Source organism: Phodopus roborovskii, unplaced genomic scaffold, assembly GCF_943737965.1.
Source record: "Phodopus roborovskii unplaced genomic scaffold, PHOROB, whole genome shotgun sequence".
NCBI lineage: Eukaryota > Metazoa > Chordata > Mammalia > Rodentia > Cricetidae > Phodopus > Phodopus roborovskii.
The window spans coordinates 35,530,575-35,554,312 of record NW_026126480.1 but is presented as its reverse complement, the minus strand read 5'-3'; the positions used below and the strand labels follow the sequence as shown (position 1 = coordinate 35,554,312).

At 50.9% G+C, this 23,738-nt stretch overlaps 2 protein-coding genes across 5 annotated transcripts; one reads left to right on the top strand and one right to left on the bottom strand.

The window, feature by feature from the left end:
* Window positions 1–831: 831 nt before the first annotated feature.
* Sez6l2 (seizure related 6 homolog like 2) lies at window positions 832–19,259 on the bottom strand. 4 transcript variants are annotated; one of them, XM_051192992.1, is made up of 18 exons: window positions 18,504–19,256; window positions 17,507–17,638; window positions 16,587–16,886; window positions 16,124–16,263; window positions 15,725–15,926; window positions 11,470–11,655; window positions 10,743–10,911; window positions 10,019–10,182; window positions 7,921–8,121; window positions 7,127–7,265; window positions 6,089–6,285; window positions 5,796–5,990; window positions 4,033–4,224; window positions 3,745–3,936; window positions 3,196–3,234; window positions 2,896–3,013; window positions 2,683–2,779; window positions 832–1,090 (listed from the first exon to the last, which is right to left on the bottom strand). In XM_051192992.1, exons 1-18 carry the CDS (start codon window positions 18,580–18,582, stop codon window positions 1,061–1,063), a joined length of 2,772 nt encoding a protein of 923 aa, XP_051048949.1. In that variant the 5' UTR covers window positions 18,583–19,256; the 3' UTR covers window positions 832–1,060. The 4 variants fall into 4 exon arrangements, with proteins under 4 accessions (XP_051048949.1, XP_051048951.1, XP_051048950.1 ...); XM_051192994.1 differs by having other exon boundaries at window positions 16,587–16,706; XM_051192993.1 differs by lacking the exon at window positions 3,196–3,234 and having other exon boundaries at window positions 18,504–19,259.
* Window positions 19,260–20,512: 1,253 nt separating this feature from the next.
* Window positions 20,513–23,574, top strand: Asphd1 (aspartate beta-hydroxylase domain containing 1). Its single transcript, XM_051193018.1, has 3 exons — window positions 20,513–21,410; window positions 22,719–22,832; window positions 23,383–23,574. The coding sequence occupies exons 1-3, from the start codon at window positions 20,552–20,554 to the stop codon at window positions 23,490–23,492; spliced, it is 1,083 nt and encodes a 360-aa protein (XP_051048975.1). The 5' UTR covers window positions 20,513–20,551; the 3' UTR covers window positions 23,493–23,574.
* The last annotated feature ends 164 nt before the right edge of the window (window positions 23,575–23,738 follow it).

Genomic DNA, 23,738 nt, shown 5'->3' with positions numbered 1-23,738 from the left:
GTTCAAAAAAAAAGACCAGTCTGGGCTATAGTAAGACCATCTAAAAACAATAATAGAGGCAATATACCACAAAAGATCAGGAGAAAGAATACATAAATGTATACAAATATTTTCAAAAGGGGAAATGGAATGGAAGGCTCACTGCTCCCTGGATCTGTGAAAGGCTGTGGGTTGTGTGGCTTCTAGCTGAAGGAATCTAGCAAGAACTAGTGGCCAGATGTCCCAGCCAGCCCTCTACAGGGGCTCAGCCTCAAGCCAGGCTTGTTTTGAGACAGAGTCTCACTATGTATGTAGTCCTTGCTGGCTTGGAACTTGCTGGGCTCAAATTCTGCCTGCCTCTGCCTCCCAAGAGCTGGGTCTAATGGTGCTCACCAGGCTTTTGGACTCCAGGCCAGCTCCTGGGACACTGCCCAGTTTTGGATTTTCATTTTCCTCCAAAGAATGTCTATTTCCCCAAACCCACTCCAGAGGCCTCTCTACCATTGCCCCAACACCTTGAGGCACACTTTTTCAGACTCACCAGGTCAGTTACAAGTGGTGACTTTCTGTTTATTGCTCAAAAACAAGAACTCAGAAGCAAATAAAGGTGGAGAGAGTGTGGGTAGGGAGACACAAGGAAGGGATGGGACTCAGCCCACCTCTCCCTTTATCCTTCTCTTCTTACTCTCAAAGCCCCAACCACTGTCGGGCATCTGGGGGTAGGGAGTCTTCATGGCCATGGGGATAGTAGAGCTGGGGAACAGTTCTTGAGTGGGGCCCTGGGCTGGAGGGGCCCCAGGAGTTGCAAGGGACTGAGTTCCCTTCCCTGGGTCCAGAGTTAGTAGGGTGGGGGTGGTGGTGGAAGGCCCCTTGTTTGGCAACTAAGAAGAGGCAGCTTTGGGTGGCAGGATGCTGGTTTATTTACTGTAGGGTCTCCAGGGCCAAAGCCCCCTCATGGGATGGGAAGACTATTTACACAGCAGGCGGGGAGGGGAGCCAGAGACTAGGTCCGATGCTCCTCACTTCCCAGAATGAGGAAAGAATGGGGAGGTCCTGGGTCCTGCAGACTCAGACTTGGGGTTCAGATGGAAACTTCGTACTCGCGTGTATCCTGAAGACAGAAAGAGCAAATAAATCGGAGTGAGTTGGAGATGAAGAGGCATCCACAAGGAGGAGGATGACATAAATTTGAGCTGAGTCTGGTGGTGTTAGCCTGTGATTCTAGCTACTAAGGAGATGGAAGCAAGATCACAATTCAAGGTGGGTCTGAGCTACAGAAGTAGTTCAAGCTCAGACTGGGCAATGGAAGTCCTTTCTCACAATCAGAGAGGACTGTGGATGATGATGTACACCTTTAATCTTTAATCTCGGCGCTTGGAGGTAGAGGCAGATGTGGCTGTGGGGAGGGGGTTTTGAGGCCAGCCTGGTCTACATAGAAAGATCCATGTCAGAATAAAAAAGGGTGAGACACTAGAGATACCATCCAATGTCTTGAGCTTGCCAACTATGTATAAGGCACTGTTTAATCTCCAGTGCCACACACACTCACTCAAAAGACCATGTTATTTTGAGACAGGGCCTTGTCACATTGCCCTGGCTGTCCTGGAACTCCCTAGGTAGACCACCAGGTTGGCCTCAGACTTAGAGATCTGCCTGCCTCTGCCTCTCGATTAAAATAGTTGAGCCACCATGCCCAGCAAGATATTTAAATTAATATATAGAGGGGCTAGAGAGATGGCTCAGCAGTTAAGAGCACTGGCTTCCCTTCCAGAGATCCTAGGTTGGATTCATAGCACTCACATGGTGGATTACAACTGTCTAACACCTTGTTCCAGGGGATCTTATGCGCTCTCCAACCTCTGAGGGCACTTCATGTACTTGGTATACTGATATGCAGGCAAGCAATTTTAATTTCGGTTTTGTTTGGTTTTGTTTTTGTTTTTTGAGACAGGGTTTCTCTGTGTAGCTCTGCCAGGCTGAGCTACTCACATAGATCCACCTTCCTTGTCCTCCTAAGTGCTGATAATATTAAAGGTGTATACCACCACTACCCACCTACAATTTTTAAATTTTTAGAAAAAATTTTTAATATTTATTATGTATATAGTGTTCTGCCTATATGTATGCCTTTGGTCCAGAAGAATGCATCAGATCTCTTTGTAGATGGTTGTGAGCTACCATGTGGTTGCTGGGAATTGAACTCAGGACCTCTGGAAGAGCAGCTAGTGCTCTTAACCACTGAGCCATCTCTCCAGCCCTAGAAAATGTTTTTTTTTAGTAAGGATTCCCAGTCAGGTGTGGTAGTCCACATTTTAATCCCAGCATTTAAGGCACAGAGGCAAGCAGATCTCTGGAAGTTCCAGGCCAGCCAGGGTTATATAGTGAGATCCTGTCTCAAGAGAGAGTGTATATTTCCTGGGTTATATTTCTGAAATGTCTTGAACAACTGGAAGATTTGGAGTTTGAGCCTAAGTGTCCACTTTGGGTTTGAGCTGTATCCTTTAGATGGGCCCTGCTTCTCCAGTTACCTACAGTCCTTACCATGACTTGTCCACACCCAGCTTGCTTTGACCATCGTCATGACTTGCAGGCAACTGAGTTTGAAATTCTCAAAAGAGACCTCGGATACTTTGGGAGAAGATTATAAAGTCCTGTGGGGAGACTGGGAGATGCAGCATTCCCAAGGGGAGGGGAGGGACTCACCCCAGCTTCATACAGTGGGTTGCTGAAGTCTGACTCCACGGTAATGGGACTGTAGGAGTGGGAACCAGAGAAGCCAAAGAGTGATTTTCCTTGCAGCCTGGGAAAGGGAGGGGATGGAGGGCTTACCATGTGTGAGTCCTTGAATCCCCTTAGCTGATTCCCACACCAGGTATGACACCTGTCCTGGCCAGCATTCAAGAGTAGGGTACTTACTTAGTGTAGTATATGTAAACGCCACTGCCAAGGACAATAACCAAGCCTAGGGGCAACAGAATGGCCAAAGCGAGGTTCCCACCCTCCAGCTGCCGTGATGGGTCTGTAGTCTGGGTCACTGGGGAGGGAGGAAGGATAGTAAATGAGGCAAGGCTGGACCCACGCCTGGGCTCTCCCAGCCTCCTGCCCTGGGCCCTGAGCCCTTGGCCTCACCCCTCTGGGGTCTGGCCTCTTGCCCCCAGCCTTGGCCTTGCCCTCCCAACCTGGCCAGGCCTGGTCTTCACCTGCACCCTCACTGACCTTCCAGTTTTCGGTTGTCCAGGAGCTCCTCATAGGCCACTGCAGGGAGAGGAGGGGGAGGGGGACGGGGTCTGAGCCAGAGAGGGAAGGAGTCTGGGGCGAGGGCCGAAGCCGGGTGGGATTGGGCTGCACAGCCTGGTTCTCTATCCTCTGTTCAGTCTAAACTTGTCTTTCCCTGCTGTGTAGAGGCCGTGGGGACTGATGGGTCAGGACCTGTCCTCCTTAAAACCACTAAAGGCTCAAAGTTCCTAGAGAGTCTGAGTCAACCGGGTTCAGAATCTCTCACAGATGCCAAAACCCAGGCCTTCTCAGAGAGGGCAAGGGGCTTCTACACCAAGGCACTCACTACAACCCTTGATAAGTATGGGACCTCAGATCTCCCCAGGTTTTCCAGGCATGCCTGCGAGGATGAGAGCCCACAGTATAGGGCACTCAGCAGGGTTAGCCATCGGTCTTGAATTTCCTACCCAACTTTTTTTTTTTTTTTTTTTTAGCTCAGTCACTCCCCATATACTGATAATGCCCCTTCTGCCCTGTCTGCCCAGGCACCTTTGCAGAGTGGGGGCTGGCTGGTCCACTGGGAAGGGTGACCGGGTACACAGGTGATGGTGACCTCGCCGATGAGCTCAAAGCCCTCATAGCAGAAGAAGCGCAGAGACTCGCCCGCTTGGTAGTGATGCTTGTACAGTGTCTGGTAACCATTCTCGGGAACACCGGGGTTCAGGCACGGCTCATACTTTACTGCAGGGAGCACCCCAGCCACATGCCCGCTTAGAAACTGCACAGCGCCAGTCTGGGTTCCCCGTCTTCCCTTCTTGGGGTGTCCCCCAAACTTACAGGCGCATTTGGGGACTCGATCGCTCCACTTGGGTGTGCCCGTGTCCCGGCTGTAGCAGGTGAGTACAGCTGCTCCCTCCAGGCTGTACCCTGGCAGACAGCGGTACTGGACATGGGAACCGACGGGAAAACCGGCATCCGAGGCAGTCCGGTGGCCATTGGTGATCTCACCAGGGTCAGCACAAGTCATGACTGGTGATAGAAGGGGAAGGTTAGGGGAAATGAGGGCTGTGGGGGATTGCCTGGGAACAGGGCTTATAGAAGCCTGAGCTTCCAGCCATCTCTTCAGAAGGACATAGTATGAGTCAGAAACACTTCAGAGTCAATGGATTTGCCAAACGTGATGGTGTAATGCCTGTAATTCTATCACTTTGGCACTAAAGGAAGCTCCATACATACCTATTAAGAACAGATACCCTGGGCTAGACAACCTGACTGCTTGGCCCACTCAGGTCCATTATTCAGTGAATCCTCCCAGGAATGAGGTGCTGTGTCAGTTACACAATGTTCCTTGCTTCCTGCCCAAATCTGGCTGTCTGAAATTCCTTTCCATTGACCCCACCAGTATTTCTTTTCCCAGGGGCCATTTGTAAGAACTACAATGGTGGTGCACTCCTTTAGTCCCAGCACTCAGGAGGCAGAGGCAGAGGCAGGCAGATCTCTGTGAGTTTGAGGCCAGCCTAGTTTACAAAAGCTAGTTCCAGGACAGGCTCCAAAGCTGCGCAGAGAAAACCTATCTCAAAAAACAAAAACAAACAAACAAACTGGGGTGGGGGGGGAGACTACAACCAATTGTTGTGTCAGATTCTGCAAATTTAAGAGACAAGATGCTATTTCTTTCTGGTGTTTATGTTTTTATTTGTTGAGATGGGTTTTGCTAATAATTAGCCCTGGCTGGCTGTAAGCTCATGGGAATCCTCAGCTTCAGCCTCCTGAATGCTGGGAGTGCAGAAGTACACCACCACATCTGGCTCTGCCTTTTTTTTTTTTTTGTCTGTTTTACTTGTTTTGTTTACCAAGTAAGTACTTGCCACTGAGTTATACTCCCAGTCCTTTTCAGACAGGGTTAGCTTTGAACTCATGATTGTTCTGCCTCAGCTTTCCAAGTGCTGGGATTACAAGTGTGTGCCACTGTGTCCAGGCTTTTTTTTTTTTTTTTTTAAATAAACACAGCCTTCAAACTCCTTTAAATATAATTCAATAAATAAATAAATAAATAAATAAATAAATGCTTCTATGAATTAACTGTCTCTTTCCTGGGTGAAGCTATAATCCTGCTACCATGCTGCTGCATGCGCAGAGCTGTGACTTAACTGTTGACATGCGCCGGGCACTGTGGGAAAAGCTGCCTCTGCTCTACACAGTTCCCTAGTCCTACTTCATTCACTGGAGAGCCAAAGCTCAGCGATGTTAGATACTTCATCCCAGGTCACCGTCTGGTTACCACCATGTAACACGCCTAGTTGCTTACTGAGGAATGGAAGGGGCTTGGGTCATGATGAAAAGTGGATTGAGCACAGGATGAAAGGGAAGAAAGCAGTTTGAACTAAAATCTAAAGGCAGGTGTGTGTGTGTGTGTGTGTGTGTGTGTGTGTGTGTGTGTGTGTGTGTAGCAATTTCAAGGCACTAAACAGGGTGGGGACCTAAAGATCATAGGGTTGGGTCTGAAGACCCAGGCAGGACTCAGGGTGAAAGGACAGCATCCAGGAGGGACAGGAAAGGAAGGAGACGAAGGACAGGTTTAGGGGTGGGGCCCTACTCACTCTTTTGGCAGGCAGGTGGAGCTGCGCTCCAGGACAGGTCCCATTGGCATGTGAGGATGTCTGATCCCAGCAGTTCATAGCCAGGTTCGCACTGGTAAGTGAGCACTGTGCCCCGGATAAGGTCCCCGTGGGATGCCGTCCTCCAGCCCCACTCAGGAGGCGGCAGCTCGGGACAGGTATCGTTTCTCGGGACCTCTGCAGTGAAGATGGGGTGCCCTTTTAGCCTAAGGGGTTCGCGCTTGAGCCTCCTCCCTGCCAGGATCCTGACCATCCAGAGTCCTCACATTCCATACCTTTGAAATGTAATACAAAGCCCTGGCCTAGACCCGGATTTGGGGGCCCGGGAGGTGCCTGAAACTGTAGAGTGAGATCGGGTCCGGAGGAGAGGAGACGGCGGCGCGGCTGAGGTCCCCGCAGCTGGGCCAGGACTCTAGCGCTGGGACCGTCGCCGTCGAACAGTGTCAGCATATCCCCTTCGCGAACGTTCAAACTGCAGTGAGGGGGCAGGGTCAGAAAATTAGGCGAATTATGACTAGCCTATCTCATCCGGTTCTGCCCAACCCCTAACTCGCTCATTCTTAACCAGCCCGGCTCTGAATTCCTCTCTCAGTTTTGACGAATTTAGAGTTCCCTTCAGGTTCCAGAGGAGGGTTGGCAACTCCCACTCCTGCTTCTAAATCTCCAACCCTGCACAGTATTAGCTCCATTCTCCAGCCTCTCTTCCATCCTCATGGCGTGCCCAAATCTAGCTTTGATCAATCATAGACCACAGTCCTTCGACAATCTCTCAAATGTTGGGCTCTGGCTGAGTGTCTGCTTTGGGTCCATGCCCATGGCCCTTCTCTCCATTCACGTGGGGACCTCCAGTCAAATCAGTTCATTGGGTTCCACCCACTGACTTGGTACTAGCAATGAGGCACTAATTTGGGGCCTGGGTCCCTTTGCTCAAGAAGAGCTTTCTCTCTCTCTCTCTCTCTCCCCCTCTGTCTCCCTCTCTCTCTTTCTCTGTTACACACACACACACACACACACACACACACACACACACACACGAGTGAGGGGTATAGCCCAGTGATGGAGCATTTGAGAGCAGAACCCTCCAGACTTGCAGCAGCCCTTGAAGAGAGCTGAATTCTCCAAGTAACTTGAACCCGGATCTCCCACCTCTGTCCTGCACCAACTTGATGTCTTCTTTCAAAAACACCGGTGTACCCACAGAGTTCTGTGTGAACTCAGAAGAGCCAGCTGGGCTCAGATAGCAGGATGGTGTACTGTCTCGCACACTTCATGGAGCCCGCACCCATCACACAAGCCATGTGACCCAAACATACATTTCGACTTGGAGCAAGATGCGCTTTTCTTCCTGGACGTGCAGGCCCCACACGCAGTCCTGGCCAGGGCTATAGCTCTGGGGCCAGTCGGGAGAGAGGACCACACCAGCTGGCTCAGACAGCTCTCCTCCACACATGGCTAGGGAAGAAGTGTTAGGTTCAGGACCCATGTGGGCATGTGATCTCCATTCACCACAGTCCCCATTGCTTTCAGTGGTGTGCACTAGGCCACCTCATCAGGCTGTCTGGTGTGAAGATTTCTTGTCATATCTAGATTTTACTACGATTGTTTTCCCAGCCCTACCCTTAGTTAACCCCACCCACTTTCCAGCTTACTCACCCAATCCAAACTCAAACCAACTCTAGTTTTAGCTCTAGAAGTCTTTTAGGTCTGAACCTGGATAACAAGCCCACCAATTACTTCCCCAAGAACACAGCCTCTGAAGGGGCAGAGCTTTACCCAGGCTCTGGGTTTATTTTTGTTTTTTAAACTATTATTTTCCAATGTACCTTTACTTATTTTATTGGTGTTTTGCCTGTAGGTATGTCTATATGAGGGTGTTGGATCCTGGAGTCACAGACAGTTGTGAACTGCCATGTAGGTGCTGGGAATTGAACCCCAGTCCTCTGTAAAAGCAGTCAGTGCTCTTGTACTCTGAGCCATCTCTCCAGCCTGCCTTTGAATTTACTAGGTCTTAATGTTCATTTCAGATCTCCTTCATAATTGCCTTTGTGAGGTACCAACTTCAGGGCCAGTGTGTAGGCTGAAGGACTCTGGGATGTAGAAGACTTACCCTTACAGGCTGGCTCTGTGTCATTCCAGTGGGGTTCTGTGGGATCCACACATTCAATGGCATTGGGGGGCCCTGGTGGCTCCAGAGCATATCCTGGGAGGCACGAGAAGGTGGCCAGTGCCCCTGGACGGTACTCAGGGTCTGTAGTAGTCACGTTGCCATGTGCCAGGAAAGGGGCAAAGCAGCGATCCTCCTCAAAGGCTAGAGAAGGGTTGGTCACGAAAATGAAGCATCAGGATCAGCCTCAGGGGTCTCATGTTGGGCACTTAGGCTGAATTTGGCTATTGCTCAGCCTTACATGGACTTTTTTGTTTGTTTGTTTTGTATTTTGAGACAGGAGCTTTGGAGTAGCTTTGGAGCCTGTCCTGGAAGTCTATAGACCAGGCTGGCCTTGGACTCACAGAGAACCACCTGCCTTTGTCTTTCTAGTGCTGGGATTAAAGACATGCACCACTACTGCCTGGCTTACATGGGCTTTTTAGTATCTTGAGATGGGGGTCTTACTATATACCTCTGGCTGACCTTGAATTTGAGATCTTCCTGCCCCAGTCTTCCAAGTGGTGGAACCATGAACCTGTGCCAATAGTACTAACCAGCATTCTACAGATAAGGACATCTGCAGACAAAAAGCCACCAGCCCAGGGTTACCCAGGAGGCAACTACAGAGCCAGAGCTATGATGCTGAAGGGTTAGTTCTCATCCACAGACATTTTGATTTGGAAACCTCAAAGGGCCTGGGGAGGGTGTTTCTGGAGAACTGGCTTGCGTAGGTGTGTTCTAGCCTCAGAAATAACAGTTGGATTCTGATCATCCACACTGTTGCTAGAATCCAAAACTACAGCTAGTGCAGAGCTGCTCACATTTACTGAGGGCCAAATCAACAAAAATGAATATTTCTAGAGCATTTTTTTTCTGTCCATTGAACTGTGTCTCATCTACAAAATCACCTGATTCAGGTGAGGACCTGAAGCTCACGGCACAACAGTGACCCACCTGGAGAGGCAAACTGGGATTCTTACCAAAAAGCAGAGAGTTCTTTAGCACTTTCAGAACCCATCATGTGCTGAGTTTCTGCAGATTTGCTATTATATTTTCTATTACTTACCCTGAGGAAGTATCATGTGCAAATCCTGTCCTCCCATCAGGGCCCAGTGCCAATTCCACTTATTTATGACCCATCCAATCACCCCCTCTCTTTCTCTCTCTCCCTCCCTCCCTCCCCCAGAGACATGACTTCTTTATGTAGCCCTGGCTTTCCTGGAACTCACTTTGTAGAGCAGGCTGGCCTTGAACTCAGAGATCCAACAGTCTCTGCCTCTTGAGTGCTGGGATTAAAGGTGTACACCACCACTGCCTGCTGGTCCATTGCATCTTGTTATTGTTTTTATAAATACTCAGCCATGCTGTTCTCAAATGCATCATTGCCCCTTTCCCCTGAGCTGCCCTCCACCTTCCTCTCTCTCTCTCTAGTCACCTGCTTGGCCTCCATCCTGGAAGGCCAAACTAGCTGCCTCTTCTCCCATGAACACTGATTCCTTTTGACTTGCCCAACATCCATTCTTTCTTCTTGTGGCCACAGCTTCCCTATTTTCATTAGGTGGAACATGCCTTCCCTGCTTCTAGTCCATGAGGCTTAGTTGGAACCAAGCAGAGATAGCCATGCCATGCAGACCTGCCAATCATAATACTTCCTGACTTGATTGAATTTAATCAAGTCAATGAGGACCTTTTCTGGAATTGTTGCCAAAGCTCTCGTGAGTATTTCCTTTCTTTGCATTAAGTTGATAGTCTGTGAATCTGTAGTTAGATCCACTACATAGGAAAGCCTGCATGGGAATGACGTCACTGCACAGTAAAGAACTGAGAGACAGGTCATTGTCCATCTGGTTGTATACTGGATCCAACCATATCTGAAACTTGATCACAGGAAACTATTTGGAATCAGACAGTGTCCCTGCGAAGGGATCCCTGTCAGGTCAGGTGTCAGGGACCAAACACAGAGATGAGCATGGAGGGAGTATGTGCTTGTGACTATTCCTAGTGTGAGGAAGAGGAAATGGTGTAGGGGTTGGGCATGGTCAGGAAATGAGACTATTACCTTCAAATCGGAGGCTGAGCAGCAGGGGATTGGCTGGTGTCTCTGAAAGCAGTTCTACGTAGAGGGATTGGGCATCACTGATGAGACCACGTTCCGGAACATCATCCATGTCAGAGTCATAAATCACAGGGGACAGGGGACTTCCCCCTGAGCGCACCATCAGCCTGGGGTGGACAGAAGGGTGGTAGGTGCATTTGTCCCTTGGAAGCTGCCTTCCTGTCTGCTCTTCTGGCTTATCTTTAAGCTGCTATTATCAAACACTAACCCATACCATGCATTTTTCAAGTCCCAACATAGTTTATCTTGTTTGATCTTTACAAGGACTCTTGAGTCAGACACTATTATTACCCCTCATTTTATAGATGAGGCTACAGAGACACAGAAAGACAGGATGCTCAGCCTGAGAGCACACTCCAAAGCAACAAAGAACACTGAGAAAGATAACAGCACATACTTTTATAGCACTTATCATGTGCTAGGCACCACTTCAATTACTTTACATATCCTAATGCATTTGTTAATTAAGCATTTGGAAGGGTGTTGTTATCTCCATTCTACCAATGAGAGAGAACTGAGGTGCAGTGAGGCACACTGACTCATCTAAGGATGCATAGCTGCACTCTCTGCGGTTGACACAAGGATCCATCCAGTGTCACCTGCCTCTCTGCCGAAGTCTCCCAGCTTTCGCAAGGCAGGGCCTCTAGCTCAAAGTCCAGACCCTCACCGATCATTGTCCTCATCCAGTGAGACTCTCTCAAAGTGCAGGTGTAGCCGGCGTCCCTCGGCAGCTTCAATGACCCATCGGCAGGTAAGGTTGGGCCCTGCAGCTCCCCCAGGCTCAGGGGATACAATGCGACCCAGTGTGGCATTGTGGATGGTGCCCCCACAAGATGCTGTGGGCAGAGAAAGAGCAGGAAGGCTTCAGCCCTTTCTCAGGCTCAACTCTAGAGCCTGGTAGCTACTGGCCAGGGATGGCCTCTGCCCCATAGATTTAGCAGAGGGACAGACCTTTTCCAGCTGCTGTGTAGCCTGAAATATAACCGTATGCATGGAGATGCTGCTAAAATAACTCTTCCTGAAAGGTAGGCACCTTGAGATGGGAAACTTTGAAGGTAGGACTCCCTAGACTTATGCTTGGTAGAGGGGTTGCAGAATGAAGACTTTAGGACCAAAATCTGCCAACCAGGAACCCTAAACATGATTCATTAGAGTGGAGGAGTCTCCCAAAGATAGGGCATCTAGAGTGGTAACAGGATGGCAAGCACAAACTGGGGTATCCCAAGATGAACCCCAGACAAAGCTGGAGATCCCCTAAGGTTAGAGAGAGCATTGGGGAGACACTTCAACAGGTCCCTGCAGCTAGAAATTTCTTCAGTATGATTTCCCCCTAAAGGTAGATATTCCCCAGCTCAGTTCTCTTCCTCCAGGACAGAAGTGTGCACAAGACTTACCTATGCAGCTAGGGGGTTCACCAGTCCAGGCTGGCCGGGTACCATTGAGGCAGATGAGCGTCTCCTCACCCTGCAGCTGGTATCCTGAGTCACAGTGGAATGTGGCAGTGCCCCCAGGATGCAGATCTGTCACACTCACATCCCCGTGGGCTGGCCGGTGTGGAAAGCCACAGCTCAAAAGGTATGCTGGACAAGTCAAGGAAGAGAGAGAGGGGCTGTTGTCTCACAGAAATTTCTCATACCCATTCCTTGGTGCTTCTACCAACCCCTCTATCTCCTCTTCCCAGGGAGCAAATGGGCTCATTGCTGGGGTGCACGCTGTAGAAAACAAACTCTTTACAGTTACTCCCTGCCTCAGGAAGAGGCAACAGCAACAGTGTTCATCTCTGGTCTTTGTAATTTACCTGCTTTGGTTTGTTTTTTTATAGACAAACATTATTTTAGAACCCAGTCTTATTAGCTGCATGACATCAAGCAAATCAATTGACCACCCTGAAGTCTATCAGCACGATTACCAAATGGCATCTGCAGAGATGGCTCAACTTCCTAGTCAGTTTACCGAGTTTTAAAGGTAGGCAAAGAAAGTGCATGACCCACTTTCTAGGGGTGACGCCGAGGCTTCCGCTTATGAAATGCCTTGTGCTGTTTTCTTTCACAAACTTTCTTGTATGGAGGTGCAGTCAGATTTTCAGCCAGACCAGCCACAAAGAACTGCTTTAGGAATATTGCCTTGAGACTTACTGCCCAATGCTGATGGGTCTGAGACTCTCCCCTCCACAAGAAGCTGCTGCTGTGTCTTTTCTTTTTTGCTGAGAACTGTGTAACTTCCCTTTCTGCACCGACTTCCTTGTACCTCAAAAATTAGGGCAACAATGACCTGTTCATCCACATCCAGGTCATTTTGTCCTCTAATAATCATTCCCTGGTGTTGTTTCCCATTACATTCTTCACAATGTATTGCTTACATTCTTTCTTAAAGACACTTGAAGTTATTTGCGGGGGTGGGTGGGGGTGAGGTGGGGGTTGGTTTAGTTTTGAAACAGTAAGGTCTTGTTGTGTAGCCCAGATTATTTTAAATTTCTCAGTCCTCCTTCCTCAGACTTCAGAAAACTGCACCTGCATGCTGGGTTTCTGAGGCTGTGTCTTGAAGGTGCAGGCTTGCTCTACTCATCAAAAGGCTTTGCCTTCCCTGACTCTGGAGCCTTCATGATTCTATCAGAGACCTAACCCTTCCACATTCCAAAATTCATCAAGCATTTATCTAGCTGAGCTGTGGGGACAGCAGGAAGAAAACAAACCAAAACAAACCCATAACTTGTCTTCCCATTGTCCCTAGACTACAAAGAGGAGCAGACATAAAACAACCATCAAAACACAGCAGATTCGATAAATGCCAGTTCCTTCCCCAGCCAGGTCCAGCTAAGTCTTTAAGTTATTACTCAGCTCTTGAGGCCAGAATGTCCTACCCAATAGTCTATGACCCCTTACTATCTCACACTCCCCCCCCCCTTTTTTTTTCTGGTGATGGGATTAAATCCAGGATGTTATACATGATAGGCAACTGCTCCACCATGAACTATATACCCCTAGCCCTTGTGATTTTTGTTTTGTTTTTGAGACAGGGGCTGACTATGTATCCCTGGATAGCCTGGAACTCTCTACAAAGACCAGGCTGATCTTAAATTCACAGAGACCCATCCGCCTCTGCCTCCTGAGCACAGGGATTTAAGGCGTGCACCGCTGACACCTAGCTACTCTTTGATTTTTTTTTTTTTAAAGACAAGCTCTCACTATGTAGTCTAGGCTAGCTTTGAATTCTTGTGCCTCCTACCTCATGTTCAGAGAGCTAGAATTATATGTATGTACCACCACAGACAGACCACCTCCATATTTTTTGCTCACACCTGTGCTTTCTGGTGTCTTTCTGATCTTTCATAGAGTATCTTAAGTACCATTCCTTCCAAGAAGCCTTTGTGACTTCCCCTGCTCCCATAAGGGCTTGTTCAATTCTACATATGGAATTTTCTCATCACATTACCTATTTTCTGTTATCACTATGAAACTGAAACAAGGCCTGAGCAGGTTGATCTCACACTGGGAAGGGGTGACTCTCACCAATAGCAATAATTCATATCAGTAAGGATTGGCCTGGAATCTAAATTAAACTTTAAAGGCAGGGTTGGGGAAAGTAACTCATTTGGTAACATCTAGCTCTGAATTAAACCAGGCCTATAATCCCAGCACTGGGTAAAGGTGAGAGGGGCAGAAGTTTAAGACTAGATTTAGCTACAGATAGTAGTTCCAGGCCAGCCTAGGTTACTCGAGACTCTGTCTCAAAACAAAACAAAACATGCAAAGGATTCCCCACCCAAGGGTACTCACGTCAGTCAACCCCAACCCTCATTTTAGGAATGAGTGTGGGGCAGGGACTTGGGCATCTGATTTCTGACTCTGCAATGAAGTTTCAGGTGCCTCAGAAAGCCATGTGACCTCAAATCTTTTCCCTCCTCTGGGAGATGAAGCTGACTTGGTCCTCTCTGGGTTACTGTAAGAAGCAGTAGCTGGGGGGAAGGACTGCACATGGGCAAACTTGCTGGACTGTGCTGGCTCCCTGGACATGAAGCCACAGTTAGGTTGAGAAGGGCTTACATAGTGCCTTTGTCCTAAAGATGCCTGCAGGAGCTGCAAATAAGGGAAGACCAAGGCAGGTAATGAAGGCCCCTTTATGCAATAGCCCTGCTCCCCTCAGTGTTCCACTTAGCCCGAGAGTCCTAGTTTTGACGCCCTAGGGAAATGACTGCTTAAAGGAACCGGTCGGTAGCTTTTTTTTTTTTTTTTTTTCATCTGATGTCTAGTCCTTGGCTCCCAAGGCATGCATGTTTTTGTCTCCAATAACCAGGTCCCTGGCACCAAGTACAAGACCCAGCTCTCTGGTCTCTCCAATAGGTCTGGTGGTAGGAGTTTCTGCCCTGGACAATGTCCTCTCAGAGCACGAGGAAGGGATATCCACTACAACCTAGATAAGATGCGCAAGGGATCTGAGAAGAAGGAAGAAGTACATGAACTCAAGTGACAATGGCTTCTGTCTCTGAAGAGCACATGGAGGCATCTTGGAGAAGACAGCAATGTCTGGAATGAGGACATTGGCTGAGTCCTTTAGCTCATGTACATGTATGTATGAGTGGTAGAAAATACATGTGCACTGTGAGAGGTTCCCACACACACGCACACAGGATAGCATAGTACGTGTGGAGCTTGTCTGTGTATGGATGCATAAAACATTACCCCTTCCTGCCCCAGAAGCCAGGAGTAACCAAAATTACAAACCGAAGAGCATCACTTTTTCTGCTGTGCTGTTTCAACTATCTGCTGAAGTACCCTGAACTCCCCAGTGATGCCTTGCCTACCTCCCGGTGTGGCCTTTCTACTCACCCTTCCCTCACTACTGTCCCTGCTTTGGCTGTGGTGGCACTGGCTGACATTTCTGAGAGTTTACTGTGCTTCAGACACTATTTTAGATGCTCTGCAGGTACTAATTTATTTGATCTTCCTAGTAATACTTCCCAGTAAGTACTATAACTTCTGTTTTTCAGACGCAGCCATGAGACACAGAAAGGTGAAAGAAACTACCCCAGGTCTCACAGTGCAGACAGTTTCACCTCCCTTTCTAAGGGGCACATTTTCTCTCCTCTCTGGGAGTCAGAATGTGCTTTTCCATCCATTAGACAGTTGCTTCTTTGTCTTCCTCCCTCCACACCCCCAGCCAGCTCATCCTGCAGGTCTCTCTTAGTCATCACCTCCTCCAAGAAGCCATGCCTATTTTCTTTAGAAAACCCTTGGTCCCTTTTGATACCCACTCCCCTTGCCTGTGTTTCCTCATAGTTTCCTTTATCTCTGACACAACCACTCTGATTACTTGATGTTTCTACCCAGATCCTTGGCCCCTTAAAGACAGACTTATACCAACCTCATTCATTCTTTTCTCCAAGGCTAACACAGAACCTGGTATGAAGCAGGCACTCAGTAAAACCCATTGAACCAAATAAACGAATTGCTACTTGGATTCACTCATACCCATTTACAGATCCATGAATTTCTGAGAAAAATATGCACGCATGCCTTTTGAGGGTCCTGCTCACATAGGGTCCCAAGCAGGAGGAGGATTCTCTCAGGACCCTGAGTTAGAACAGCCTTGGAGTTGTCTTCTCTACCCGATGTGGCTCTTGCCCCTCTAATGGCCCTTTAGACTCCTCACCCTGATAGTGAATTCTGAAGCCATTGCCCCTTGGGACCCGAGGACTCTGGAAATGCAGGAGCAGCCGGTTTGTTGGGCTTCGGAGGACCTGTCCTTCTCCTAGCATGGAGGAATTGGCCAGGAGTCTGGGGGCCAGACCTGGGGATCCCCCACCGGCCAGCACCAGGAGCTCCTCCTCCTGAGACAGGTTCAGTGTCTGCACCTAAAGAAACCCGACACAAGCAGGCCAGGGCAAGTTAGTGGGGAGGGTTAGAATGACAGCCTAAGCCCCCACCCTTTGGTAAACCACCCCTGTTATAGAACTCTACAAGAGTTTTTGAGATCATCTAACTCAGAAAATAAGTTCACCAGCTCCCTGGCCAGACTTAAGCACACTCAATGGGCACCAAAAGAAATCACCTGAATCTCAATGCCATAGCCAGGGTAGACATGGATGCTGTAGGTGCAATCTAGGAGATCCACAGAGCGGCTGGCAGTGCTCCCCAAGTCTGGAGACTCCACGAACCCTTCCCCCTCAGAGATGTTGTTATTGCACAGAACTAAAGAGAGATAAGTGGACTGAGAGGTCCTGCTTGCTTGCCCTCCAGGCCAAGCATCTTCAGTGATCACCTGTACCCCCCAGCACCCCTCACCATCTTATCCAGTGCTCCCTTTCCACCTCCACTGAGATTTTCCTTCCCCAACTACAGTAGAGATGGAAGTCCACAGATGAGCCCATAGTCATTAATGTTGGCCTTTGTCACTACTAACCAGAAGCCCCTCTCCTATATCTACCTAAAGCTCCTTCTCCCACATGATCCAAGCAGCCTTTTCCCCTTCCATCCCCCACATGGGTACTTCCATGCCCTGTCCATCACCTCACCTGGGCTAGTGACAGTAGTGGTGACTGTTGTTGTGGTGATGATGGTGGTGGTGGTTTCCTCATCTCCTCCCTCAGGCCTGAGGGGTGGGACTGGGGAGGCGGGGCCAGGCAGGGGCGGGGCTGTAGTTCCAGGGGGCGGGGTCAGCAGCTCTGGCGCGGTGGGGCCTGCCCCCCTGACCCCCTTAGGGGTGACAGCTGTCGTCAGAGGCCCTGTCCCTGGCTCAGTGGCTCGTGGCAGGGAGGGCGCTGCAAGAGTCTGGCCGGCTGGAGGGGTGGCTAGTGTGGGGTCTGGGTCAGATCCTGAGATAGTTTGAGGGTAGTCAGAGCACAGGAGCAGCAAATTGGCGCAAGGGGGTGGGGAACAGCTTAGAATGAAACGGAAACCCCAAAGACTCCCCACAAGGGAAAGACCCCCATTTTCTCCTTACCCACCCAGGCTTCCCACATTCTCTCAAGATTTTGCAGCCAAAGCTCCCTTTCTTTTTCCACCAGCTGGACAGTCCCCTTGAGCCTCTCCCACCCCCAGATGGGGCTCTGTCCTCCCTTTCTCTCTTCTGTGTCTTGTTCTCTCTAGGGCTCTTCTCTGTTTAGGATTCTTATTGCTCTCTGGTTTTATTACCCCAGATCAACTGCTGGTGTGTGTCACTCTTTTTCTCGCCATGTCTGTGACCCTGGGTCTCTGAACTCACATGTCTCTGTACCCACTTGACCTTCTCGTGACTATTCATCATTCTGACCCTGTCTCTGGCTCTGTCGAGGGACAGTTTGACTCTTTCTTCTCTTGCCTGCCCCTGGATTTCACTGGCTTCCTGGGGGTCTTTCTCTGAACTCTCTGTACCTGCCTTCCCTCTGGCCAGGGCACTCCATCTCCCAGAGGCTTAGCCTCTCCTTCTACTTCCATGCCCCTTTGGGGGCCTCACCCGGCAAGAGGCCAATCTCTGGGCCCTTCCGAAGCAAAGCTCCATGGAGCAGCTCAGCCAGGTCCTCAGAGGCCGGTGTGGGAGTCTCACTTCCAGGCTCTGGCACCATCTCATCCTCCTTCAGGGGTAGACCTAGGAGGTGAAGTCCCATGAGCCCCTCCATTCCCCTACACTCTTCATGCTCTGGAGAGATATTTCCCAGAGCACTTCTTAGCAGACATTCAGAGGGTCTTCAGCTTGGTTGAGAGCCAAGACCAGAGGAGAGGCTCCAATCTGCCCTCTCACTCATCCAGTCCCTGCTCCTGATCTCTGGACCTTTAGCAATAGCCTTAGTTTCTCACCCTGGACAGCTCTAGCAGGATGTGAGAAGCTGGGCCTTTGGGACTGCTTCCCATTGCTCCCCAGTGAAGCATTCCCCGGAACCCCAGAACTCCGAGGAGAGTCTGATAGCACCTTCCAGACCTTCCTTCCGCAGTGCCAGCTTTCTCTAGGGTTCTGCCTCTGCGGGTTCTCTCTCTCCCTCTCCCTCTCCCTCTCCCCCTCTCTCTCTGCAGTCTCTGTTGCCTTCTCTAGAGTCGGGTTGGGGATCAGAGTGGAATCAGGGATTGAGTATCTCTACTTGTGTTCATCTGTCTTTGTCCATATGTCCAAGAACGCTTGTGTGTGCAGCGCCTGGCATCTCTCCCAGCATCTCCATCTCCCACCCAGGTACCCTGCCTGCTTCTACCACCTCCGCAGACATCCACCCAACTTCCCCCAGCTCTTCTTCCTGGATTTAACCCCTAAGATACAAATAAAAGCTCTCCTTATTCATTTTCCTGTCTCCTCAATATTGGGAGTCCAAGGGCTCCATGTACATGCAGAAAGCCTTGGCTTGCCCCTTCCCAGTCATCTGTGCCCCTCCCCTCCCCCCACAAGCTCAGAAGACTCAATATGTTCAGAGAAAGGTAGAGGACCCCCCAGGGCCTTCCCAGGGCCCACCCCCACATGTCCTTACCCTCAATCCAGGCACAGCTCAGCAGAATTAGGAACAGCAGCTGGGAAGGCGGTGGGTGCTGGGCCTTGGGAGTCCCCATGGCGACTCACCCTAATCTCTCTCCTCTGTGGCTCTTCTGAATAATCTAGTTGTCACTTTCCTTCCGCGTCTTTTTATCTTTCCCTTTAATTTTGCTTTCTTGCTAAGGGTCAGCAAAGGAAGACAATTTTTCTTCCTTTGGGATGGAGGAGCAGAATGGGCCTAGGGGTTGCCTGGAGTCCGCCCCCTTTAGCTCAATTTTTATCCTTGGCTTTCCGATCTATGGCAAAGGGGGGCGCGGCTCCCGCTGCGGGGGGTGGGGCCGAGAGGGCCGAAGGTTATCCCCTTGTTCGGGCGCTTGGGTCCATCAGGATGGATAGACAGCCAGCCGGGGGAAATGGGAGGGAAAAGCGGCTTCCGGGGGTCCAGGGTGGGTTTGAGGACCAGAGAGTCCTTACGGGGTTCTACCGGGGCTTGTCGGGGAGAGGAAGAGGGAAAGGGTTGCGGAACCAGGGAAGCCGAAGCTCGGCCACTGGAGCTGCGGGAGGGAGAAGCTGAGAAAGGTGTCAAGCCCACGTCAGATCCTGGGGACGGGCGAAGGGAGGGGCCTGGGATTTATTCGCCGATGAGGGAGGAGGAGGAAGTGCAGATGGAGGAAGGAAGGATCCCGAGCCAGGACCGTAATCTGCTCTCCAAGGCCCCTAGGGGAGCGAAAGGAAACTCTGGTCCCAGCAGTAATTAGGCTTTCTCCCGGCGCCATTCCAGCACATCTGGAATCTGCACCTGGCCTTCCCAGAGAGCCGGGGCGGGAGGGAGGACGGGGGGAGACGAAAGTTGGTTCGTGCCTTGCTGGCCTGTCCAGAATGTACTCTGTCCACACCCGGATCTCGCCGAGGGCCTTCTCTGTGCCCTGTATAGAAACTCAGGTGGGATGGGCTCGCCCCGCCCCAGGGAAAAGGGGAGTTTCCACGTTTGTAAGGAGTTTGGGGGGTACGGGCTGAGGCCCCTCCTTCTGCACACGACCTGACAGCGGCCTGCGGCTCAGAGGCGGCCACTCGCGATCTCATGGCTCTGCCTCGCAGCGAGCGGGCGCCCTTTCAGCACCACGACGAGCGGACAGCTCCCGGGCCCCGCCCGCGCGGGCGGGCCTCGAGACCCCTGATTGGCTGAAGCGGCTTTCGCGATCCCGCGTTCTGCTTGGTGTTGGCTTTGGCGAAGCCAAGGCAGGGGAAAGGGAAATCACAGGCCGACCTCTCCAGGGACACGCAGGCCCACGGCCCAACTCGCAGTCCGGGAGCACCGGCCTCGCGCGCGGGTCAGCGTTCTCGCCCCGCCCCTGAGCCTGCCCCGCCCTTCTTTTCGCATTGCGGGGCGGCTGGAGGTTGGCACTATGCCCCTGTACCACACGTGGCGCTAGGTCAGGGCTGGGCGTAGGGGTCTAGAGAGGCAAATCTAATGAGAAGTCTCCGCTCCCCCCAGGGCTGGGCTGCGGCTGCCTCTGGGAGGGGTCGTGGAGTAGCTAAGCAGAGAGGGCTGTGGGAAGAAGTGACGTCAGGGTGAGTGGGCGCCCAGGAAGGAGTGTGTAGGAGGCCGGGAACCAGAGAGGACGGACCTGAGCAGGTCGAGGGAGAAGATAGGACAAGGAGAGAGGAAAGAGGAAGGAGAAAGAAGCCGCTACAGAGCGGGACTGCCGGCCAGGTGGATTAGGGACTACTGTCATCAGGGGGAGCTAGAAGAAAAGAAAGGGACAGATTAGGGAAAGGGGGGGCAGGAGTGCAGTGGAGGAAGGAGAAACTAGCGAGCTGCGAGTGGGAGACAGGGTAGAGGGAGAGTAGAGGCAGAGGGAGAGGAGACTGCGGAGAGAAAGAAGAGAGGGCTCATAGAAAGGACTACAGCGAGCTCGAGCTCAGAGTGGACGCCTTCAGGGAGAGGGGGAGAGAGAGGAGGGGAGAGAGAGAGGGAGAGGGAGAGAGAGAGAGAGAGGTGAGGGAAACGGAGGACCCTGCAGGAGAGAGGGAACAGGAGTGGAGATGTGGAAGGGCAGGAACCAGGAAGCCGTCATCGAGGGAACAGGTGGAGAACTGGGGGGACCCGGGAGCTGGGGTCCAGAAGATGCAGCAGGCCTCTTGGCCAGAGCCTCTTTGACTGTCATGTTTCCATGGCCACTGCCCCTAGGCTCCTCAGCTCTTACTGTGCTCCTGGGAGCCCTCACTTCGCTGTTCCTTTGGTACTGCTACCGCCTGGGCTCCCAAGACATGCAGATCCTGGGTGCTGGGACCGGAGCTGGAGGTGTTAGTGGTGGGCCTGATGTATGCTCTCAGACTGGCCCAAGGGTCTCGGGGGATCCTGGGGAAGGACCCAGAGCAGAGGGTCTAGTGAGCCGGAGACTTCGGGCCTATGCCAGGCGCTACTCCTGGGCTGGGATGGGCAGGGTGAGGCGGGCCGCTCATGGAGGTTCTGGCCAAGCAGGAGGGGCAGGTGTCCTGGGTATTCAGCGCCCAGGCCTACTTTTCCTACCTGACCTGCCTTCGTCCCCCTTTGTGCCACGTGATGCCCAGAGGCATGATGTGGAGCTCCTACAGAGCAGCTTCCCGGCCATTTTGCGGGATTTTGGGGCTGTGAGCTGGGACTTCTCAGGAACTACCCCTCTGCCTCGGGGCTGGTCCCCACCCCTGGCCCCTGGGTGCTACCAGCTCCTGCTGTACCAAGCAGGCCGGTGCCAACCCAGCAACTGCCGGCGGTGCCCAGGAGCCTATCGTGCACTTAGGGGTCTGCGGAGCTTCATGAGTGCTAATACCTTTGGCAATGCTGGCTTTTCCGTTCTCCTGCCTGGGGCCCGGCTTGAGAGCCGCTGTGGACCCACCAATGCCCGGGTTAGATGCCATCTGGGTGAGTATATCCTATCCACAAACTCTTGCCTCCGCGTGTTCTCCTTTCCCACCCTTTTTCTGCACTATGGTTCCCATCATGCATTTCTTCTCAGAATCTTCCCCAACCGGATATCTTGAGTTCCGCTTCCATACAAGCTATCCAGTCAGTGGTAACTTGTGGTGTGTTCCACATTGCCTCTCACTCTTCCCTCACCCCCTTTTTATTTTAATTGGAAAGAAATCGTCACTGTAAATGGACACTGTTGCTTGCCTTGAGAAAATACTCAGAAAACCAAATTTAAACTGTAAGAGAGAAAATTTTGAGGAAGGCATGGTGGTGCATGCCTATAATCTCAGCTCCTGGGAGACTGAAGCAAGAGAATCCCAATTTGAGACAAGCCAGGGTTTTCACCTTATTTACTTAGTTTTAGGGAGTATAGTGAGATATCCAAGCCCCTACCCACCCCTAATTTGTTTCTCGAGACAGGAAGTTTCAAGTTTCACTATATAGTCCTGGCTGCCCTGGAACTCTAAATGTATACCAGCTGGCCCCAAACTCACGGAGATCTTCCTCCATCTACCTCCTGAGTGCCAAGATTGAAGGTGTGCACCTTTATATTTGGCCTATTTTATTTAGGGTTCTTCACTGGTAACAATGTTAGTGGGATGTTAGAGTGACCTGACATTTTCTTTCTAACATTTTAAACATCAAAAACAAACCAAAAAAGAAGTAAATGTTATGACTGTTATTCTATGCCATGACTTTGACTCACCCTGAATCTACTGTGCTGTCGGGGGCTGTGCCTTATGCTTTGGGACACACTGGCTTCAGAATCAAGTCCAGATCCCTCTCCCCCAACCATGGAGGTTTTCTGGCTGCCTCTGCAGATATACCATGCACAGGTTAGACTTTTAACATCAGTGGTGTTGAGAAAATTACTCAGTCTTAAGGACTTTTCCAATGCCACCTTCTGGAATGTCTTGCTTGCCATCAGAGTTGCTCAGTTTTCTCTGCACACTTGCCTAAGGTCCTCAGGTCAGGCTGAAGCCAGTAGTTATACCTCATGGGAGAAGTGCCCAGCACATAGTAGGTTCTAGAACTGAACTGACAGAAAGTCCAGGAGGAGACTGCTCAGGGGAGCTTTTCTCCAAGTGTCGACGTCCTCGCAAGCAGCACTTTGCAGTCTTAGCATCTCTCAGACAGGACTGTGTTGTGAATGTCCTTCTGTCACCTTTGAGAGGACCACAGAATCTGGCCTCTAAGGCCTGCTGAGTGGGTAGGCCCTTGAACATAGGCATGAATGATGTAAGCCCATTCCCTCCTCAGGCCTGAAGATCCCCCCTGGCTGCGAGCTGGTCGTTGGTGGTGAACCTCAGTGCTGGGCTGAAGGGCACTGCCTCCTGGTGGACGACTCCTTTCTGCACACAGTGGCTCATAATGGTAACAGGATTCACATTCAGCTGGGCTGGGGTTGAGGGATCAAAGAACTGAAGAGTTCCAGCCAACTTTGACTAAGTGGCACATTCTGATGTTGCATAGCCTTGGACAAACCACAGCTTCTCCAATCACCTATGAGGCATCTGCCTTCCTTACCAGGTGATTGCATATGATGTGGCTGTCAGCACGGGGACTATGTGCTAGGCTGCGCTCCTGCCCAACTCTTGCTGTGGGACCTCACACATTTACTTAACCTCAGTCTCAGTTGGTATAAATGTGCCCATTTCAGGCACACTGTTATCAATATGAAGGGTTAGAACAATACCAGGTATGGTAACACTCACCTACAGACTCAGCACCTGCACTCAGGAGGCTGAAACAGGAGGATGTTGAGTTAAAGGGCTGTACTACATGATGAGACCCTGCCCCTTACATGAACAACTAAGACACTGGCTGGGGCCTGGCACTGACTGCTTTCTGCAGTGCCTGATGTGAATCCCTTGGCAGAGAAGTGCTTGGTATCAGCTGCTGTCTCCATCCCTGTGTGCTCTAGGGTCCCCTGAAGATGGGCCTCGAGTGGTCTTCATTGTGGACCTCTGGCACCCCAACGTGGCTGGGGCTGAACGCCAAGCTCTTGACTTTGTCTTCGCACCAGACCCTTGAAAGACGTTGCTCCCTTCTGGCACCTGAGCTGGAGTGAAGCTGCACCCAATGACTGATTGAGTAGTGATCAGGACCTCCTTTCCATTGTGAGGGGGCAGGAGGGTGTGACTTACTCAAGTCAGCACTGAAATACAAATTCTGAAACCTCTCCTAACTCCTGACTCCTTCCTTCCCGTTACCAGTCCATTTAGGGCTCAGGGCAAGGGCTCATGTTCCTACCATGCAAACAGCCAGGCATCTCCTTAA